Source organism: Lacerta agilis, chromosome 2 (assembly GCF_009819535.1).
Source record: "Lacerta agilis isolate rLacAgi1 chromosome 2, rLacAgi1.pri, whole genome shotgun sequence".
Classification (NCBI taxonomy): Eukaryota; Metazoa; Chordata; class Lepidosauria; order Squamata; family Lacertidae; genus Lacerta; species Lacerta agilis.
Window position 1 is genome coordinate 101,080,708 of NC_046313.1, and position 19,060 is coordinate 101,099,767.

General features: G+C 47.4%; 1 protein-coding gene across 1 annotated transcript in view; it reads right to left on the bottom strand.

Annotated features, from left to right (window-relative positions):
* Positions 1–541: 541 nt before the first annotated feature.
* Positions 542–19,060, bottom strand: part of LOC117041972 (G-protein coupled receptor 22-like) — a 30,666-nt gene continuing 12,147 nt past the window's right edge. Inside the window, exon 2 of the mRNA XM_033141370.1 lies at positions 542–3,050. Within this exon, the coding sequence (XP_032997261.1) occupies positions 1,685–2,977 (1,293 nt within the window). The 5' untranslated portion in view covers positions 2,978–3,050 and the 3' untranslated portion in view covers positions 542–1,684. The remainder of the gene's footprint in view (positions 3,051–19,060) is intronic.

A 19,060-nucleotide genomic window follows, 5' to 3' on the forward strand; every position in this document is an offset into this window, starting at 1 on the left:
GCACCCAGCTCAGCTCCCCTAGTACACAAATGGCACCCTTGGACAGCCCTTTCACTATGAAGCTGCCCACCCCAATTCCAAGCCTTGGCACCTTCCATTTGGCCTACCGTCTTCCCCCACTCCCCTCCAGAGGCAGAGTCTGCTCATGTCCCCCCAGAGGCACAGTATGCAAGGGCTGGGTCCAACTCTGCTGTTGATGTATGCCTAGGTCCTCTTCCCAGACCATGTTACTTAGAGGATACCAGCTGCAAGGAGGGCAGGGCACCTGTTCTGCATGCAGAAAATGCCCAGTTCTAATCCTGATGTATCTCCCAGTATGGCTGGGAATATCCCCTGCCTGAAACCCTGGAGAATCAATGCCAGTCAGACAATACTGAGCTATATGGAACCCAATGGTGTGGGCTTGGTATAAGGCAGCTTTTGATGTCTGGTCTCTTTTTTAAACGAGACATCCGGGGTCGCTTGGGGCACGTCTACACCTACAGTCCCTGCTCCTTTGATTGGAGGGGTCCATTTCTCCCTCCCCTCCCCCCCCCAAAAAGCTGTTGCTGTTTGGTACTGTAGTGAACCTTCAAACCCAGAACAGCAGCTGCGCTTAGCATCTGATGCTGGGAGTCAGTGGCCACCAGCGATGGCAGAGGCAACGAAATCAGCGCCTGCAGTACTGAAGCCTTAAAAAAACAAAAACAAAAAAAACCCAAGTAGGTTGTTGGGAAACTGGTCCCAATATGGAAGTGGTGTGTGGGCGCAGAGCCTAACATAACCCTTTGCAGAAAGGTATGTTTGCCAGGCTCCAGCCATTGGACAGGGAGATCTACAACAGCACTTAAACCCACCCCCCAAACCATAGCATGTTCTGGAGGCGGCAGGGGCCTGGCATGCTGCAAGAGAACAGTGTGTCGCTTGCCTAATCTAAGGGGTTCTGGAGAGAAAAGCACAGCAAAACGGAGGGGCCGAGAGCTGTGTGAGCCTCACCCCTTCCCCAAACCCGCATTTCCCCCGCAGCCACAAAATGCTTTCTTAGACCTCTTCCTCCACTTCCATCAGCAGGCAGAGAACTTGTTCTAGCCACCCCGGACTTAGCCAGCAATAAAGAGAAACGTGTGTTAGGTGATTAGGCCCCCGGGGAAGCTCACTCGTTCACTGCCATGTGGGCTCAACGACCCTATATGCAGGGGACCTCACCCGAGTGGATGTCTTTAGCACAACTCTTGGCACCGATATCAACATTAAATAGGAGGAGTAGTAGTAGTGATCATCATATTGGGTCTCAGTGTGGTGAATTGGCAGGTGCCGTGAGTGGGAAGGCTTGGGCCTTCGTCTTTTACCTCAGACAGTCGGTTGGTTTCAGCGTTGGCAACGGGAAGGCCTTGCACTCTGGGCACGGGGCCTTTTGTGAGGGATCAGTATCGCACCCTATCCAGAAACCCTTGGGGTTTCAGCAAGGCGCCGATGGCTGACCCTCGCTGCTTCGTTAAGACATCAGCTCACCCCCACTTCTCTTATTCCGTGGCTTCAGGCGGAGGGGTTAGCACTGGTGTTGTAGTTTCTGGCGGCCTGTGTGCCTCCCTCCCCTTTCAGTGTTTGGCACTCGCCGCTCACCAGCTTGGGCGAGACGGAAGATTCGTACGCCCACCCCCAAACTCTGCTGAACCTCCATTTTGAGGGCTCGGCCCCCTACGCCTCACTCCTTAGCGGCCTCAGTCAGGCAGCGCTCGGCTCCGTCACTACTCCGCAGCCGGCCCTTGCAGCTTTTGCGGGGCGGCTCCACCCAGGAATTGTGGATGACGGTGCCGCCAGGCGCGGGGTCCACTTGCAGGGCCGACACCACCCGCTTCTTCAGCTTGCTGCGCAGCACGTTCCGCAGCTTCTGGCGCGTGAAGGCGTAGAGGAGCGGGTGGAAGATGGTAGTGCCGTAGGCCATGGCCAGGAAGCAGACGCGCAGCTTGCCCATCAGGGGGCTGGGCCCCAGGCACAGGATCAGCAGGTTGGCGACAGACAGTGGCGCCCAGCACAACAGGAAGGTCGAGATGATGAGCAGGGACATGCGGAAAACCCGCCGCTGGCGCTTCCTCCGGTCACGGTGGCGCTTCACCGCTCGCCGCAGGGCGATGATAACAGAGACCGAGGCTTGCACCCCCATGGGTGGTGGTGTTGGCAGCGCCGGCATGGGCTGAGAGAGCCGCTTGGCTTCCGCTCCGCCAACCGCCACGCTGCCACTTGGCTCTGCCGATTTCCGCCGCTTCCTCTTCTTGGTCTTGTGGCGCTGGCTGCGCTTGAAAGTGCTGCCGATGCTGATGTTGAGGGCCTGCAGGATCTTGGCGTAGGTCACCAGCATGACGGCCACGGCGGCGAAGAACGTGGGGATCTGGATCGCCAGGTGGTAGGAGGTGCCGAGCTCGGCGTGGAACTCCTCGGGGCCGACGCAGAGCACGGTGCGGTTCTGCCATGTGCTGGCGTGGCCCAGCTCGCCCTCGAGGAAGGGTATGAAGAAGACAGCCAGGGACAGCACCCAGACGCCTGTCAGGAGAAGGATGGCGCGGCCCGGGGTCAGCACGCGCTGCGCTGGCCGCACCGAGATGTCGTAGCGGTCCAGGCTGATCACCAGCACGTTGGTGGCCGTGGCCACGCTGCTGAAGGTGATGCACGCCTCATGGAAGCAGCAGAGCAGTGTGGCGGCCCTGTCGGGGGGCACCAGGACCACCACCATGGTAAGCGGGGCGCACACCACGCATATGAGCACGTCCAGCACGTGCAAGTTCATGGTCACCATGTTGCTGACAGAGTCCACCAGGCCAGCCTGCAGGCAATACAGCACCAATACGGTCAAGTTGCTGCTGACTCCCAGTACGATTTCCAACATGAGGAAGCCTGTCAGTGAGACCTGGAAGCCCAGCGGGTAGGGCAGTGTCCAGCTGGGGTCAGGGGTCACCCCGTCCGTCGTCTCCAGGATAGTGTCAAACATGGGAGTCTCCATGGCTGAGAGGGCATGGAGATGTGGGCATAGTCCATGGAATGAATGGGCTTGGGGTTGCAGGCAGCTCCCTCACCTGTGGGGAGAGAGAGGTACCATCAAGTATCATCAAAGCAGCAAGATGAACCTTTGCATTGACAGCAGCGGCCTGGGACAGTGTTTGCACCTGGGGCTAACTAGAACCCTGAGGAATCTTCCTCACGTTACAAAATTTGCCACTGGCATCCCATCCATCACCTAGGCCAGCCTTCCCACAGCCTAGTGGGCCGGGGAAGGCTGCAGTTCCCTGAGGAGGATCAGAACTGTAGTCGAAAAATATCTGGAGAGCACCCAGTTTCGGAAGGCCGGCCTAGGTGATGGGAAGGTGGGAGGGGGGGTATTAACCCCAATAGGCAGAATGGTTTTTGTTTTGCCTTTTTTTTTTAAAGCAACAACAGGGGCATCTTACCACAAGGTGAAAGATCTCTGCACCCCCACCATGGAGTGAATCAGATATGCAATCTGTGCATTAACTTCACTGAAAAAATTGTACGCCTTTCCTTTGCCATGCAGTAATCGCTGGCATCCCCCCCCACACACTTTATGGATGAGGTTTCCCTGTCAGTCAAGCTCACTATCCAAGTAAGGAGCAGTTAAGAGAGCATTGATAAGAGATGCAGAGCCCTTGTGAATTCCCCTCACCCCTGAGCAGCTGAAGTTTTCAAAAGCGCTTATCTGTGCATGTATTCTAACACGTCCTCCGTGATCATGAGAGCAAAGATTTTCAGGAATTGAAATTCTATACACACCTACCCACCATAATAAACCCCGGAGGGGTACTTGGAGGCAGGCATGAAAGACAGAAAAGCCAGTCGCCTGCAGGAAAACGAGTGGGTCTGTGGATTCAGAGACATTGAACGGCGCAGAGAGGAAACTGTCCTCTATGGGATTCTAGCAGTGACTGAACTTTACATGCGCATACTGTAAGCCCCCTCCCTTCCAAGCCCCCACAAATCAGGAAAGCATTAGCACAGGTGGAGAAGACTTCAGACTCTGCTTTCCCCAAGAGCTAAATAACTAATCTGCCTCCCGGCCAAACTACATATTTTTGGGTATGTAACCCCCAACTGCTGTTCCTTCGAAGTCAGAGGAAAGGGCAATTTTCAGTGGTAAAGTGAAGGAGGAAGGCTGTGTTTAACCCTTCCCCACCTGCTGGTTTTCCTCTGTAAACTGCCCCCCTTCACTTGCTACGCCAAAAAATTGGTGAGAGAAGGGTTAAGCACCCTCTGCCTGCCACTTATTTGCTGAAAACCGCTTCCCTCTGAAGCTACTTTTTCCTAGAAGGGTTAAAATACATACATTTGCCTCTACTGTGAGTTTAGCCCCTAGAAAACAGAAGGAAAAATAACAGAAAGAGAAACTGCTAGATAAACTATGTATACGATGTTATGGGGGGGGGAGAATCCACCTCCCGTATGAATCACACAAAATCTGGACACAAACGGATTCATATTTTATTGTAACATATTGTGTGACTATCGACCGGTGCCGTTCCAGAAGGGGGAGGAAAACGAAAAGCACAACACAAGGCAAAAATTAGCACAAACTGAGGAAGATGTCAACCAACACCAGCTCCTTCTGGCAGTTTAGAGTGAGCCAGAGCCAAATTATCCCAATCAAAATTCAGCAATTGAGAAAGAATACTGTGGGGTTTTAATGTCATGTGCACCTCCATGTAGGTCTTGGACAAAAAGGTAGGGTGAGGAAATACGTGCAAAGGATAAACACATACATATAAGATTTCTCCAAGAAGTCGTAACAGGCTAGAGAAGTTTGTATGTAAGAGCGTGCCTTTTCTTTGTTTGATATGCCTCAGTCACGCATCTCTAAAATCAACTAGATATGACATTTTGACAGCAAAAAGCTCGTGGAGTTGGATGGCACTGGGTGATACCTCAAGTAAGTTGTACTTGGAAATTAATGGGCCTAACTTAGTCAAGTTCATTAATTTCAGTGGGTCTACTCTACCAACTGTCATTTTGTGATAGTATTTTATTGATTGATTGATTTAATTTATATACCGCCCTATACTCGGGGGTCTCAGGGCGGTTCATGGAATAAAATCAAGATATAAAACCAAAGACAAACCAGTAATAAAACTAGAAACAACAACCCAACAGCCCCCCCCCCCCATTTTAAATGGGCATAGGATATAAATCAGATCAACCAAAGGCCTGGTTGAAAACGAATGCTTTTGCCTGGCGCCTAAAGGTGTATAATGAAGGCCTGCTGAACTTCCCGCTTTAAATTGCCACACCAACATGAAAACAGGTTAGACTATTCCAGTTTTGATGGGTTTTAAGAGTAAAGATGGACACAACATTCAAATTATGATGGTGATTGGTTAAACACCCTAAAAATACACCTTCATTTTAGCATCGCAGAACGTGCTCAGAAAAACAAACTGATTTTGTAAGTTTCTGGCATTTCCAGAGAAACCTGTTCATGGTGGGTTTAACTGGCTAGTGCCTGCAACATCAGCAACCTATTCCCCACAAATCATTCTTGGAGCATTTATGCACCTGATTTTGAAATATCTGTGAGGGGATGCTTTGTTTTGGTAAAGTGAGGTATGTTTGTTTGTTTGTTAACTATTTTTAAAAGATGAAACATGCCTTTCTGAAACATGAAGGGTGATACTGGGAGCTGACCCAGCATTAAGACTTGCAAATATTATGTACACTATAAGGAAACTGAAGCCACAGTAATACACACAAGTGAATAAAACCACAGTGACTTTTAAAAGAATGTTATACCTGTCTTTTCACCCTAAATCTCTTTCAACTAGGAAAAGAATACGCCGTCTGTTCTACATAATAGAATGTTAAGAACACCAAGAGACTGCAAGTCACAAAGAACAAGCTGTATGTTACCTTCCCTACAGAGAGAATGAGAGTCTGAAAATGCTGTTATATATACCTGGGACTACTGGGTTTTCCCAGTAGTAATGTACGGAAGTGAGAGCTGGACCATAAAGAAGGCTGATCGCCGTAGAATTGATGCTTTTCAATTATGGTGCTGGAGGAGACTCTTGAGAGTCCCATGGACTGCAAGAAGATCAAACCTATCCATTCTCAAAGAAATCAGCCCTGAGTACTCACTAGAAGGACAGATCCTGAAGTTGAGGCTCCAGTACTTTGGCCACCTCATGAGAAGAGAAGACTCCCTAGAAAAGACCCTGATGTTGGGAAAGATGGAGGGCACAAGGAGAAGGGGACGACAGAGGATGAGATGGTTGGACAGTGTTCTCGAAGCTACTAACATGAGTTTGGCCAAACTGCGAGAGGCAGTGAAGGATAGGTGTGCCTGGCGTGCTCTGGTCCATGGGGTCACGAAGAGTCAGACACGACTGAACAACAACAACAACAATACCTGGGACTAATTATAAATGGGTTGGGAAACTTCAGAGGAGCCATCAGTGCATCAGAGGAGAAAGCTATCACATTGAAGAAGCTACTAATTAGGCACCCCCCCCCTCTAAAATTAATGCTGGAACTTATCCAAATCCTTATACTTCAGGGGAGTGGAATCTGAAGACTAAACGTGCCAAGCAACCAGGTTAGCTGAGACAAAATCCCCACAGATTAGCCTGCTGTCAGAAGTTCAGCAATCAGCATTCCCTGTATGTAAAAAATGGTGGCCCGAGAGCAGAACTGGGGTGGGGTATTTTCCTCATTGTTAACATGACCAACCCGGAACTTGATGATCAAACTGCTTGCCAATCCTCACATGATAAACCTGCTCCGGATGCCATCTTTATTTGAGCTTCCACTGCAGTATCTGTGTTAGGGCCTCCTAACTTGAGATACTGCAGCTTTGGAACAGCTTCCATAAAAGTTTTCCACCGAGCCCTCACTCTCTAGCTACATTTACGGTAAATAAAAACCAATCTATTTGTGCAACCTCTTAATAATATCTGAGGCGGTTACTATTCTCCTGCTGTCATTTGCTCCAGTTCAGGCATTCTGTTTTAGTAATTGTTTTTATGGTTCAATTGTTCGTTGCCTTCTATATATAAACAGAATAAGCCAATTTAAAAAATCCTCTTCCATTTTATGTTGCGATTCCTTCTTTTAACAGCCCATGGAAGCGTTCCTGGTACCATCATTTATCACTTATTTATATAGCATTTTGCCGCCTCGATTTGTAAAGTGGTTCACTATACTACATGTATTATCATTCTTCGTTCCCAATTTACAGAGGGGGAACTGGGACGGAAAGTGGTTTCCCAAAGTCAGAAATACGCCTGTGGCAGGGAAGAGACCTCAAATTCCAGTCCAACTCTGCTCATTAGCACACACTGGCTGGCTGGTAATCCCCAAGGAAGGCAAAAATAAATACATGTTGTAGAATCCAATAAAAAGATCTTGCTGGGCATCTTGATATCAGATTCTTAGCAGATGGCCCCGAAAAGTCATTTTGAAACTCTGCCTCTGAATGGTGGTAAGGTTTTTGTTTTTCAGGAATGGATGGATGGATCGATTTATATCCTACATACACAAACACACACACCTACACAATATCCTAGCCAATCTAAGAAAATCTGTGAAAAGCAAGTCAGCATACACAGCTTTAAAACTATAATCATAAATCAAAATGTTTTCAAGCAACGCTTAAAAGTGCAAAGAGAAATTCCCCCTGAGGAGGAAATTCCTGAGAGAGTTGCTGCTGCAGAAAAGGCTTCTCTCTGGTATTCACCGAGTGAGAATGATTTGAAGCAGGTGTGGGAAACCTTTGCCGCTCCAGATGTTGCTGAACTACAACTCCCATGAGCCCCAGCAAGCATGGCCAATGACCAGATTTAGTTGTAGCGGGATTTGTAAACCACAACCTTAAGGCAAATTACACATGAAATCATTCAAAACAGTTTAAAAAACACACACACGCAAAATACCCAAATACATTTAAAACAAGATTAAATCCCTACAGCTGAGTCAGACCATCCAGCTCAGTACTGGCAACAGCTCTCCAGGGTTTCAGGCACAGGTGTTTGTAGAAGATTGTGGAATTGTAAAGTTGGAAGGGACCACGAGGATCAGCTAGTCCAACCCCCTGCAATGCAGGAATCTTTTGCCCAACGTGGGGCTCAAACCCATGACCCTGAGATTAAAGAGTCTCATGGTCTACCAACTGAATGATTCTGGGGCCAGTGTTTCCCCTGCCCTTCCTAGGCTTTTATGTATTATTCTTATTGTTGTTTCCATTTTGTATATTGTAAGGTAAAGGTAAAGGACCTCTGGACGGTTAAATCCAGTCAAACTTGACTATGGGGTGCGGCGCTCATCTCACTTTTCAGGCAGAGGGAGCCAGCGTTTGTCTACAGACAGCTTTCCAGGTCATGTGGCCAGCATAACTAAACCGGTTCTGGCACAATGGGACACCGTGACGAGTGCTAGAGCGCACCGAAATGCTGTTTACCTTCCCATCCCAGTGGTACCTGTTTATCTACTTGCACTGGTATGCTTTCGAACTGCTAGGTTGGCAGAAGCTGGGACAGAGCGATGGGAGCTCACCCCATCGCAGGGATTTGAACCGCCAACCTTCCAATCAGCAAGCCCAAGAGGTTCAGTGGTTTAGACCACAGCACCACCCACTACCTATATTGTAAGATAGTAAGCACTATTAGTTTTTGTGTGTGGAAAGACACTGAAGAAATTACAGCTTAATGTAACTTAATCTTCCTACAGGCCATCTTGCAGCAGCATGAACTCTCTCCTCACAATTTTGGGTCCTCAAAGAAGGTATGTGCTTGTATACTCAGAAAGACCTTCGACCCAGCAGGCTGCATGCTCACGCAGCTCAGTTCTACTAGCAGTCTGGACTGCTCCAGCTCTTTAAAGCCATGGACAGGGAACCTTCCCCAGTCTGAGGGCCGCATTCCATTCTGGGCAACCTTCCAAGGGCCACATGGCAGTGGAGGATGGGGTCAGAGGCAAAAACAGAGCAACAAATGTAAAACTTGCCTCTGTACAGTAGGCTACTTTTATGCCCCCTTCCCCCTTCTCCATCCAGACAAGCAAGAAGCATTATCAGAGCTTGACAATACATTCCAGAAGGGGTACAAAGCAAAGAAGAAGAAGAGGAGGAGGAGGAGGAGGAGTTTGGATTTGATATCCTGCTTTATCACTACCCGAAGGAGTCTCAAAGCGGCTAACATTCTCCTTTCCCTTCCTCCCCCACAACAAACACTCTGTGAGGTGAGTGGGGCTGAAAGACTTCAAAGAAGTGTGACTAGCCAAAGGTCACCCAGCAGCTGCCTGTGGAGGAGCGGGGAAGCGAACCCGGTTCACCAGATTACGAGTCTACCACTCTTAACCACTACACCACACTGGCACCACAAAGGCACAGCAATGCTTCTGAATACTAGTCTCTGGAAACCACAGGAGAGGAGAGGGCTGGTCCTGCTTGTGGCCTTGCCATAGGTCTCTGGTTGGCCACTTTGAGAACAAGATGCTGAACTAGAGGGGCCATTGGTCTGATCCGGCAGGCTGTTCTTAACATTCTTAGGAAGCAAGTCCAGTGAGGGCTGTGTGGTATGGGGAGAGTTTCAAGGGCCAGAGAGGCTTGCATTTGGCTCCCGGGACTGAGGCTGCCTTGCCTTCAGGGAGGAACAAGGCTGGGAGATTTTACAGAGGCTCAGCATCAAGTTCCATATCATAGGGACAAGAAAAGGGGTCGGTGTGTATCATGATCTTTGCAGTGATCCAGTGAAGGTTCAACATGGCACAGGTATCAGAGAGTTGACACATTGGCCAAGTGTGAACTGCGCTCACTTGTGCCAGCTTTGAGACCAAAATGTAGCTGGTGACAACCTGATCTGCTGCAGTGGGAAGGAAGATGTCGGACACAGCATATACTCAATATTGTGCTGTTTTACGGGTCTTTATAGCTTGAATTTGTTTTTATAATTTTATATTCCGTTGCTGTATCTTGCCCAGAGAACTTGTGATGAAGGGCAGGTGAGACATCTAATAAATAAACAAGGGGGTGGGAACACTTTCCTTCTGTAACGTTCTCTTAAACCGAAGCAGCCAAGACTCCTGGCGTGTGTGTGTCCCGTCCCCGTCCCCACCCGCCATGCACTAGATAATTAAAAACAAAACTAGCACTAATCAAAACACAATCCACTCATATATACATTTAATCCCCACTGGGCGCCAAGCAACTCCCAGGGACTCAAGAAGCAAAACAAGCCAGCATAACAAATCTCGAAAATGCTCAAATCACGAGGCCACCAATTAAAATGACAACTTCTGAATTATCGGGGGGGGAGGGGGAGAAACGAATCAAAGCTACTATCAGTTTTGTGTGCTGCAATAAAACGGCACAGAACTTCTATGGTAGAAAACGGCTCCGCTATGGTGAAATATGTGGAACTTAAGGCAAGCTCACACCTAGTAATAACTGAGCAAGTATAAATGAGGGAGAGTAGGAAGGAGAGAGAACACCAGGCACAAATCATGTCCTCGAATCTCTGATTACGCAGTCTGATTGCATAAGGGTACCAGCGTTCCCCACTGCCCCTTTACCTGCAGGACAGAAACAAAATTCAGGACTGGGGTTATTAAATTATTAAGCCCAGCCTTAAGCAAAATAATAATAATAATAATTCAGGAGACCTGACATCTCCAGACCTCACCATTAGTTTGGTCCTGACTGAGCCAAGTAACCCACAACCCCTCTCCTTGCAACAATTTGCCCAAAGCACGAAAGAAACTTCCTCAAATAGATGGATTGGGTGAATAATTATTTTTAATGCGCAATCCTGGGAGAAAGAAGCAGGCAATGGACACAGCATTATTCAACAGCAGGTGCTTGTTACTGAGTCAGAGATGGAAAAGGAACCTTTAAAACTAAAAAAACCCAAAAACAAACCACCCATCAGGTCAGGTCCCTGGGGATGGCTGTGTTCCAGGCATTGTGTTGACATATTCCGGAGCAAAAAAAGAATTTACCCCTTAAATTCCGGTTACACTTGTCTTCTTTCTCCTGCCAATAAAATGCATTTGACATTGACCCAGAGGGGAATATGATTTCCTTGTCATGTAGAACAGGAGAAGGGTGACTAAGCATGCACAGCAGAGAACAATTCCACCCCAGCGTACTAACATTTGGAAATGCACCTTGTAGAATCACCAGGACCATATAAGACCGGTCCCTTAAGGATCTACATCGGCTCCCAGTACATTTCGGAACACAAATCAAAGTGTTGGTGATTAAATTAAAGCCCTAAACGACTTCAGCCCTGTATAACCTTAGGGGGCATCTCCACCCCCATCATTCAGCTCTGAGGTCCAGCTCTGAGGGCCTTCTGGTGGTTCCCTCATTGCGAGAAGTGAAATTACAGGGAACCAGGCAGGGGGCCTTCTCTGTGGTGGTGCCCACCCTGTGGAACACCCTCCCATCATATGTCAAGGAAATAAACAACTATCTGACATTTAGAGGACACCTGAAGGCAGCCCTGTATGGGGATGTTGTTAATGTTTGATATTTTATTATGTTTTTATATCTGCTGGAAGCCACCCAGAGTAGCTGGGGTAACCCAGTCTGATGGGTGGGGTACAAATATTATTGTTATTGTTATTATTTGCCCCAGTGTTCCCCCCCCTCCTGCACAGAGGTGGGGGGGGGGACCCAAAGCCTCTCTGCCTCTCCACCAGCTCACCACCACAACAAACATTCTCCAGCCACAGGATTTGTTAAAGAACAGATTTTGAGAATGGTGCATATCATTTGAGTTTCCTCAGAATCTTGTCAATGTACTGAGCCAGGTTCATGAGAATCTCTGCATAGTTTTGTATTCCTGAGAGTTTTAGATGATGATGATGATGATAATAATAATAATAATAATAATAATAATAATAATAATAATAATAATTTATTTATACCCCACCCATCTGGCTGAGTTTTGGGGCCTTGAACAACTTCTGATCCTTTTCATGCAGTTGTGGGGAACTTGTGGTGTTCCAGCTGTCATTGGACTGCAACTTTCGTCTTTCCTGACTGCTGGTCATGCTGGCTGGGAAGCCACGAGTTAAGAGTCCAATGACATTCAGAAGACCACATGTTGCCCACTCAATGCTTACTGAACTACAGGCCCAGATGTAGCTGTGTACATTTAAATCACATGTGAAGCACATTCCTTCACTCAAATATTTCTGGGCACTGGAGTTTACCACTCACCAATTTAAAATTCCCAGTAACCCTTAACAAACTACAGCGCCCATAATTCTTTTGAGGGGGGAAATGTGCTTTGAATGTGATTTTAAGTGTGTAGTGTGTGTGTGTGTGTGCATGCAGAACTTCTCTCTACAGTGTGTAGGAATGAACTCCTCAGATATACAGAGTAGAAACATGCTGATTAATGGAAACACTTCAAACTGATTAACAGTGCAATCCTAAACTTGGCAAAAGCAGTCTAGTAGGCCCATGAATTGTACTCAAGAGCTTGGCTTGATTCAGTCCTGGAAGAATTCTGCCTCAGCTGCTCCTTTTCCTATTTCTTCTCAGCCTTCCAATTTGTTAAATGGATGTGGTTCCTCCTTCCCCCTCCTATGGCAAAAGAATTAACCCTGAAGAGGCTGCTCTGAACAGCCCCTCTGCTCAATACTGTACCTCCTTACTTCTAAATCTGAGTCTTCTTGCCATTTGTCATTCCCTTCTTCTTTTGTTTTTATTTTATTTAACAACATGTATATACTGCTTGATTATAATAAAACTTCAAAGTGGTGTACAAAAAAAATCCCCATTAAATTCATCAATGAAATACAGTTAATTGAAAATGCTCAATAACTAATTAAAACCAGCAATAAAGCTATGAAACCTGGTTAAAGCACATGTAACATCTACTTGTTCTTTGCAATCAATCCATCACTTTCTACTGCCTGAAGACCTGAACCCTGGAAGTAGATGAATGGATAAAGTAAGTCTATCAGCATTTTATTTAAATTGAATTGGGGGGGGGGAGAGACCTTCTGGTACAGGCCAAAGGAAAACAACCTAATGACCCCAAAGCAGATGATACAGGGGAAGGCACTGTCCCCTACCCAGCTGCTTTGCCGCCCTAGGGCTGCTGACAGCTGCTCTTGAGCATCTGGCTGCAATACGAAATATATGCACATCGAGATGAGAGTAGTGGTGGGGAAAGGAAAAACCCAAAGAAAAAGGAAGCTGCATTGCAAAGCATTGCAGGGCAAAGGAACATTCCACATCCACCCCAGAACACAACTCCAAGCACGGCCGTAGCAACAGAACACAGCCCATCCAGGTGCCTTCTGCAGTGGAGCAATTGGAACAAATGTCAATTTTGGTTTTCTGTGGATTGCTGTTTGTTCTGAATGAGCTTTAAAGAGCGGGTTTTTGTGTGGAAAGTTCTGGAGCAACAGAAAAACGCTTAGACACTCAGCTTTTAAGTGTGGACCGTGCCTGGAAAAAGTGGAGGAAAGGTAAAGTATGGATAAGCCCTTGTTGCCTTAAACTGAAGTACACCTTTACCTCTCCAGTGCTAAACTCAAGGGACAATTCTGCATATTTAAAGCAAGATATGGCTATGTATGCTGAGTAACTGCTCCCCATGATGAAGCCTCGTCACTCCTCCATTCCCTATCCCCAGCAGTTTTTAGCAAGTTTTACCAATGCTCCATCTAGCTCAGTACTGTCTACACTGACTGGCAGCAACTCTCCAGGGCTTCAGGCAGGTTGGTCTCCCAGCCCCTAGCTGGAGATGTTGGGGACTGAGCCTGGGAGCATTTGCATGCAAGGCAGATGCTCTATCTAAGGAGCTACAGCCTTTCTCCTGCACGCTTCAATAACATTTTATTTCACCTTTCAATAACGGAAAAGAACTGTGGCAGTGTGAAAGCATATGAAACATATGAACTGATGCACAGAGAAATTGTTAGAAAGCTAGATTTGAAAATGGAACAACATCACAGACGCTCTGCAGACAATGGAGAGGCAAAATAATACTAATACTAATACTAAGTGCACTGCTGCGAACCTTGGAGTGGCAGGAAGATTAACATCCTATTCAAAAGATAAAAGCTGCAGAAGAAACCAAGATGCAAGGCATCCCGATTTTGCAATCTGTGTAAAGTGCACTGCTAGAAAAGGGGCGAAGGGGCTGCAGGCAGAGCACGGCACACTCGGAATGAATGAGAATGAAATTGCCACACTCTGAAATCGTGCAGATGAGGAAGGCGTTTAACCAGCATCATCAGGGGAGAAGGGTGCACTGCTGGAAACTGGCAACCAAACTCAAGAGGATCAAAGCAGATTTGGCTCATAAAATGGCTGCGCAAGGCATAATTTTGATCCAGGTATAACTCTGCAGAGGACTCCCAAGAAAGCCTGGGGCAAGGGCTGCAAGCTATGGCAGGCCAAAACCAATAAGGGCTGCAAGCAGCGCTACCTCCCGGCATTATAAAATTCCAAAGAGGCAGACAGAAATCCCCTTCCCCTGACTGAAACCAAAGCTAAAGAAGCTTGGATTCACCCAGGATTGGTTTTTCCTAAATCTGTAGTGGGGGCTGGGATCAAATCCACCAACAGCCTCCAAGTTCTGTGCGATGGTATTATGCAGCTGGGAGCACCTGGGAATGAAGGGAACTGCTGATGCCAACAGAAGGCACAACTGGAGCCCTCAGGCCACAGCTGGGTCCCCATTTCTGCCTTCTGTGCATCATTGGGGGCGGTGCTAGCACCTTAGCACAAGCTCTTGTCCCTGTGCAAAACTTGCCATTAAAGGGCACTTCTGCACCAAGGGAAGGGGACAGTGAGGAAGGCTGGGCTTGGGCTTGGGCGACCCGCTGGACTGAGCCCAGGTGACATGTACTGAATCAGAAGGTAGTTACCACAATATCCAAGCAGAACAAGCTCTGCATGCCCAGCACTCTCCGATGTGTAGGAGTCAGTGGCAGGCTTTTCAGGATGGGGGTAGAAGTGAGGAAGGGCTGCCCCCTGGTCTATACAAAGAACTGAATTCCACAGTGGGATTAATGGCCTGAAGGCTAGAGGGCAAAAACAAGAAACCCTGCGGTAAACATACTGTAGCATAAGCATTCAGAGGCTACTTTGATAAGATACACGCGGGCATAATCCTTGATTTAATTGACAGCTGTGGTGGGCCACCTAATTAACCAGGTGGCGGGGCCATCTAATGAATCCACACCTACACTCACAATTTGCACATTTTCCCTCTTGATGTTTTCATTTTAACTTTGCCTGCTACTTAGCAAAGTTCCCATTACTGCAGTCTTATTTATTTATTTATTGGCAGAATTACATAACCTTTGCAAGGCAAGGTTGCCACTTTTGAGAGCAGGGATACTGCCAAATTTCAGATAAGACAGGTACAGTGATTTTCATGCAAGGGCAAGCTTTTACAGTTTTAGGGTGTGCGAAAAAGGAATCGCTTAAACTTCCCATGTGTTTCACGTACAATTAAAATGAAATTTACAGGCATTAGTGAGAAGTGCCCTTCTGGATAAGAAATCTGCCAGATTGCAGTCAAATAGCCCCAGGGACTTTTTGTGCTAAGTGCCTTTACCATTGATTTTGGGGTGGGAAGAACTAAAAGGGATTTGCTTCCTGGGTAAAACCATTCGCTCTGATTATAAGCTAGGTCTGCCAGTTGTGAAGGAGCTTCTTCACTTCCTTAGAGATGTAAGTTCTGCTCTTGCAAAGATGCTCCTTTCCCCAAAGCATTGGGACTGGAGAGCACTTGCGAAATAAATACACCTGATTACAAGCTATACCTGTCAGATGCAAAGGAGCACATTCCACCCCCCCTCGCCTCATTCTGGCATTTCCCTTAAGCTAGAGAAATAACTTTTGATTTCTGCAAAGCTCACTACCACCACCAGTGAACCACCAGGGCACAATGGAGCACTTCAGGGGACCCTGCTTCAACTCATGCAGCTTCATATGGATCAGGGCTTACAACCATGGTCACCCAGGTGTTTTGGACTACAGTTCCCATTATCCGTGACCACTGGTTCTGCTAGCTAGGGATGATGGGAGTTGTAGTCTGAAAACAGCTGGAGACCCAAGTTTGGGAAACCCCAGTATCGATCCTGCCCCTAAACCCCTCGAAGCACCCTGTCTCAGCTCAAGATTTGTCCAAATCTGATGCAAACCCCTACCAGATACAGTGGTACCTCGGGTTAAGAACTTAATTCATTCTGGAGGTCCGTTCTTAACCTGAAACTGTTCTTAACCTGAGGTACCACTTTAGCTAATGGGGTCTCCCGCTGCCACCACGCAATTTCTGTTCTCATCCTGAAGCAAAGTTCTTAACCTGAGGAACTATTTCTGGGTTAGTGGAGTCTGTAACCTGAAGCATCTGTAACCCGAGGTACCAATGTATACGGAGCTGGTCCACTGGTCTAAGAACAGCTTCATCTGTGCATATTAACTGGGTGGGCTACTGGTTTGGCTCAGTGTGGCCATGTCTTCGGGAAGAGCTAGTTGGGGAGTGAAAAGCTGTGACTGCAGGATAGCGGCAGTTCTATTAGGTAGTTTCACACATGATGTTTCCCCCCTGACATGACTATTGCTTCCATGTAGGGGGGGGGAAACGCTTGTGTGTGGACATGTGGACATAGGGAAGCAACCTTGTACAAGATCAGGTCATCTGTCTACCTAGCTTAGCGCTGCCTATTCTGGTTAGTGGCAGGTGTGCAGGATCTTACAAAACACGGGAGGTATTTCCCATGACCTGCTAGCTAATCCTCAAGGAAAAAACCCACCAACAACGGGAGATGCCAGGGATTGAACCCCAGACTGCCTGTAAACAAGCTGAACGAATCCACTACTGAGCTACAGCCTTCCTCCCCACTTAACACACATACCTGTGCACAGGCCCAAACGGGGTGGGGTGGGGGTGTCATATGGGCCACATGGCCCGGGCCTCCAATTCCAAAGGGGGCCTCGGTCAGCATATTCACAATCGCTCACCATTATTTAAATGTAAATACTTAAAACAATCCTTTTCCCTATGTATTTTAAAAAAGCACTATTGTATATATTTTCCATTTTGTCTTTATATGCAGATATGGTTCAAGCCTTGAAATAAATTTTTTTTAAAGGGCCACATTATCTACCTGGCCCGGGCCTCTGCCTGGCTCTGCAAGGGCCTGCCTGTGCATGTTTTGCTGCACGTGTGCGCTCATTACACATAAGCGCACTGTTCCCCTACTACCCAAAGAATATCCACTCAGGGAAAAGGTTGATTGTGAAGCAAGCCTCGTTCCATTCTTCACCCACCCTACCCCACCCATCTCCCAGCCACTGTCTGCTGGGTTTCAGGCTGTTAACTAAGACTCTCGGTGCAAAAAGTCCCTTCCGCCCGCTGACTTGTCCTGCGGGCTGCTTCACTGCTGTGAGAACTCTTGTAAGGCTGGGGATATTAAAGGCATAAATCTCCACAGAGCTGGCAGGAGGGGACGTGGGCCACAGCCGCTAACAGACCCATCCGTCAACAGCGGCAGCGTGGAAGGTGGGGTGTTTGTGTGTGTCTCACTCTCGTGACTCATTATAGAGGTGCTGTAGGATGCTGGGAGTGTCAGGGACAGGGATGAGTCTCACTCCTCCAAACCCAGAAAGGAGCTACTGTGCAGCTAATATTTTATCGGGGTGTGTGTGGAGGGTTATGGGGGTGTGTGTGTGGAGAATGAGTCAGGGGAGCAGCGCTTTCTTAAGCATCCCAAGAGCAAGGAAAGGTGAGAAACCTACTGGAATTGATGAGAGGAAATTACATAAGGTCACAAAAGAAAGCTGCGACAGGGGCTGGCCCCTTGGCACGAGTAGGGCTCTGTCCCAACCATGGGTGAAGCCAAGGGGGCGGGGACAGAGAGGGGAAGCTGAGATTAAAGAAAGAGGAAGCCTACAGCCAGGCAGGTAACGGCTGGCTGAGGGCAGAGGTTGGAGTGCAGAGGCCTAATGGACCGGCCTCCACAGAGAAACTGCATGGGGTTCCTTCTAGATCAGGGGCACAGAGCCACCAACCATTGTTTGGGACAGCAAAACCAAAGAATAAGCATGGGACGTGGGGACCTCTCTCAAGCAGAGTGTGAAGAATCCAGAGATGGAGAGGCAGTCTCTTCCTTATGGTCCAGTAAGTTGGGAGATCCAAATGGACTCAAGGAGGGTTCGGATCAAAGTTGTTTAGTTTTTTCAGGGAGGAGGTAAAATATTGGGGGGAGCCAATGATCTACCAGTGATCTACCGGTAGATCACTATCTACCTGTTGGACATGCCTGTTTTAGGATAACATGCTGTTCTAACCTCTTCTCCTTTCTTTTAACAGTAACAGTGAGGTGCAGAAACCAGCAGGCATCATTTTTCACAGTGTGTCTGTCTGCACATCAAGCAATTGTTAACTGCACACTGGCCAGTTGAAAATCTGGTAACCCCCAGATGAGAAAAGGACTGTGAAATAATTTGCATATTTAAAGGATGCAAAACAACAACAACAACAACAACACACAAATAAGTGGTAGGTAATAGCTGAGGAGATAAGACCAAACAGACTTGTCTATTACTTAAAAAGAAAAGAAAAGAAAAGAAAAAGCTGCAAACCTGTTCATATTTAGTAGGCTTTACTCCCAATTATCATCATATATTTATAACATATTCTTCCCTGATGAGTCTTAAGGTGGCTTACATATAAAAATGCGACTCACTAAAAACAGAAAAAAACAGTAATTGAGAAACAGTAACACATTGTTAGAAGTAAAACTATATACATACAGGGAATGAGCATTTTGCACGAGACCAGGGTACGTGTGACAGCCGACGTGTGTGCTGTTCTCAGCCCCGGAAGGGAGTGGAATGCGCTGACGCACAACCACTGACCTGTGCATTGACCTGGAACACAACCCCGGTGCAAATGGGGAGTTGCTTATATATAAAATATATTAAAACCATACAAATACAGTGGTATCTCGGGTTACAGACGCTCCAGGTTACAGAATCCGCTAACCCAGAAATAGTACCTCGGGTTAAGAACTTTGCTTCAGGATGAGAACAGAAATTGTGCGGCGGCAG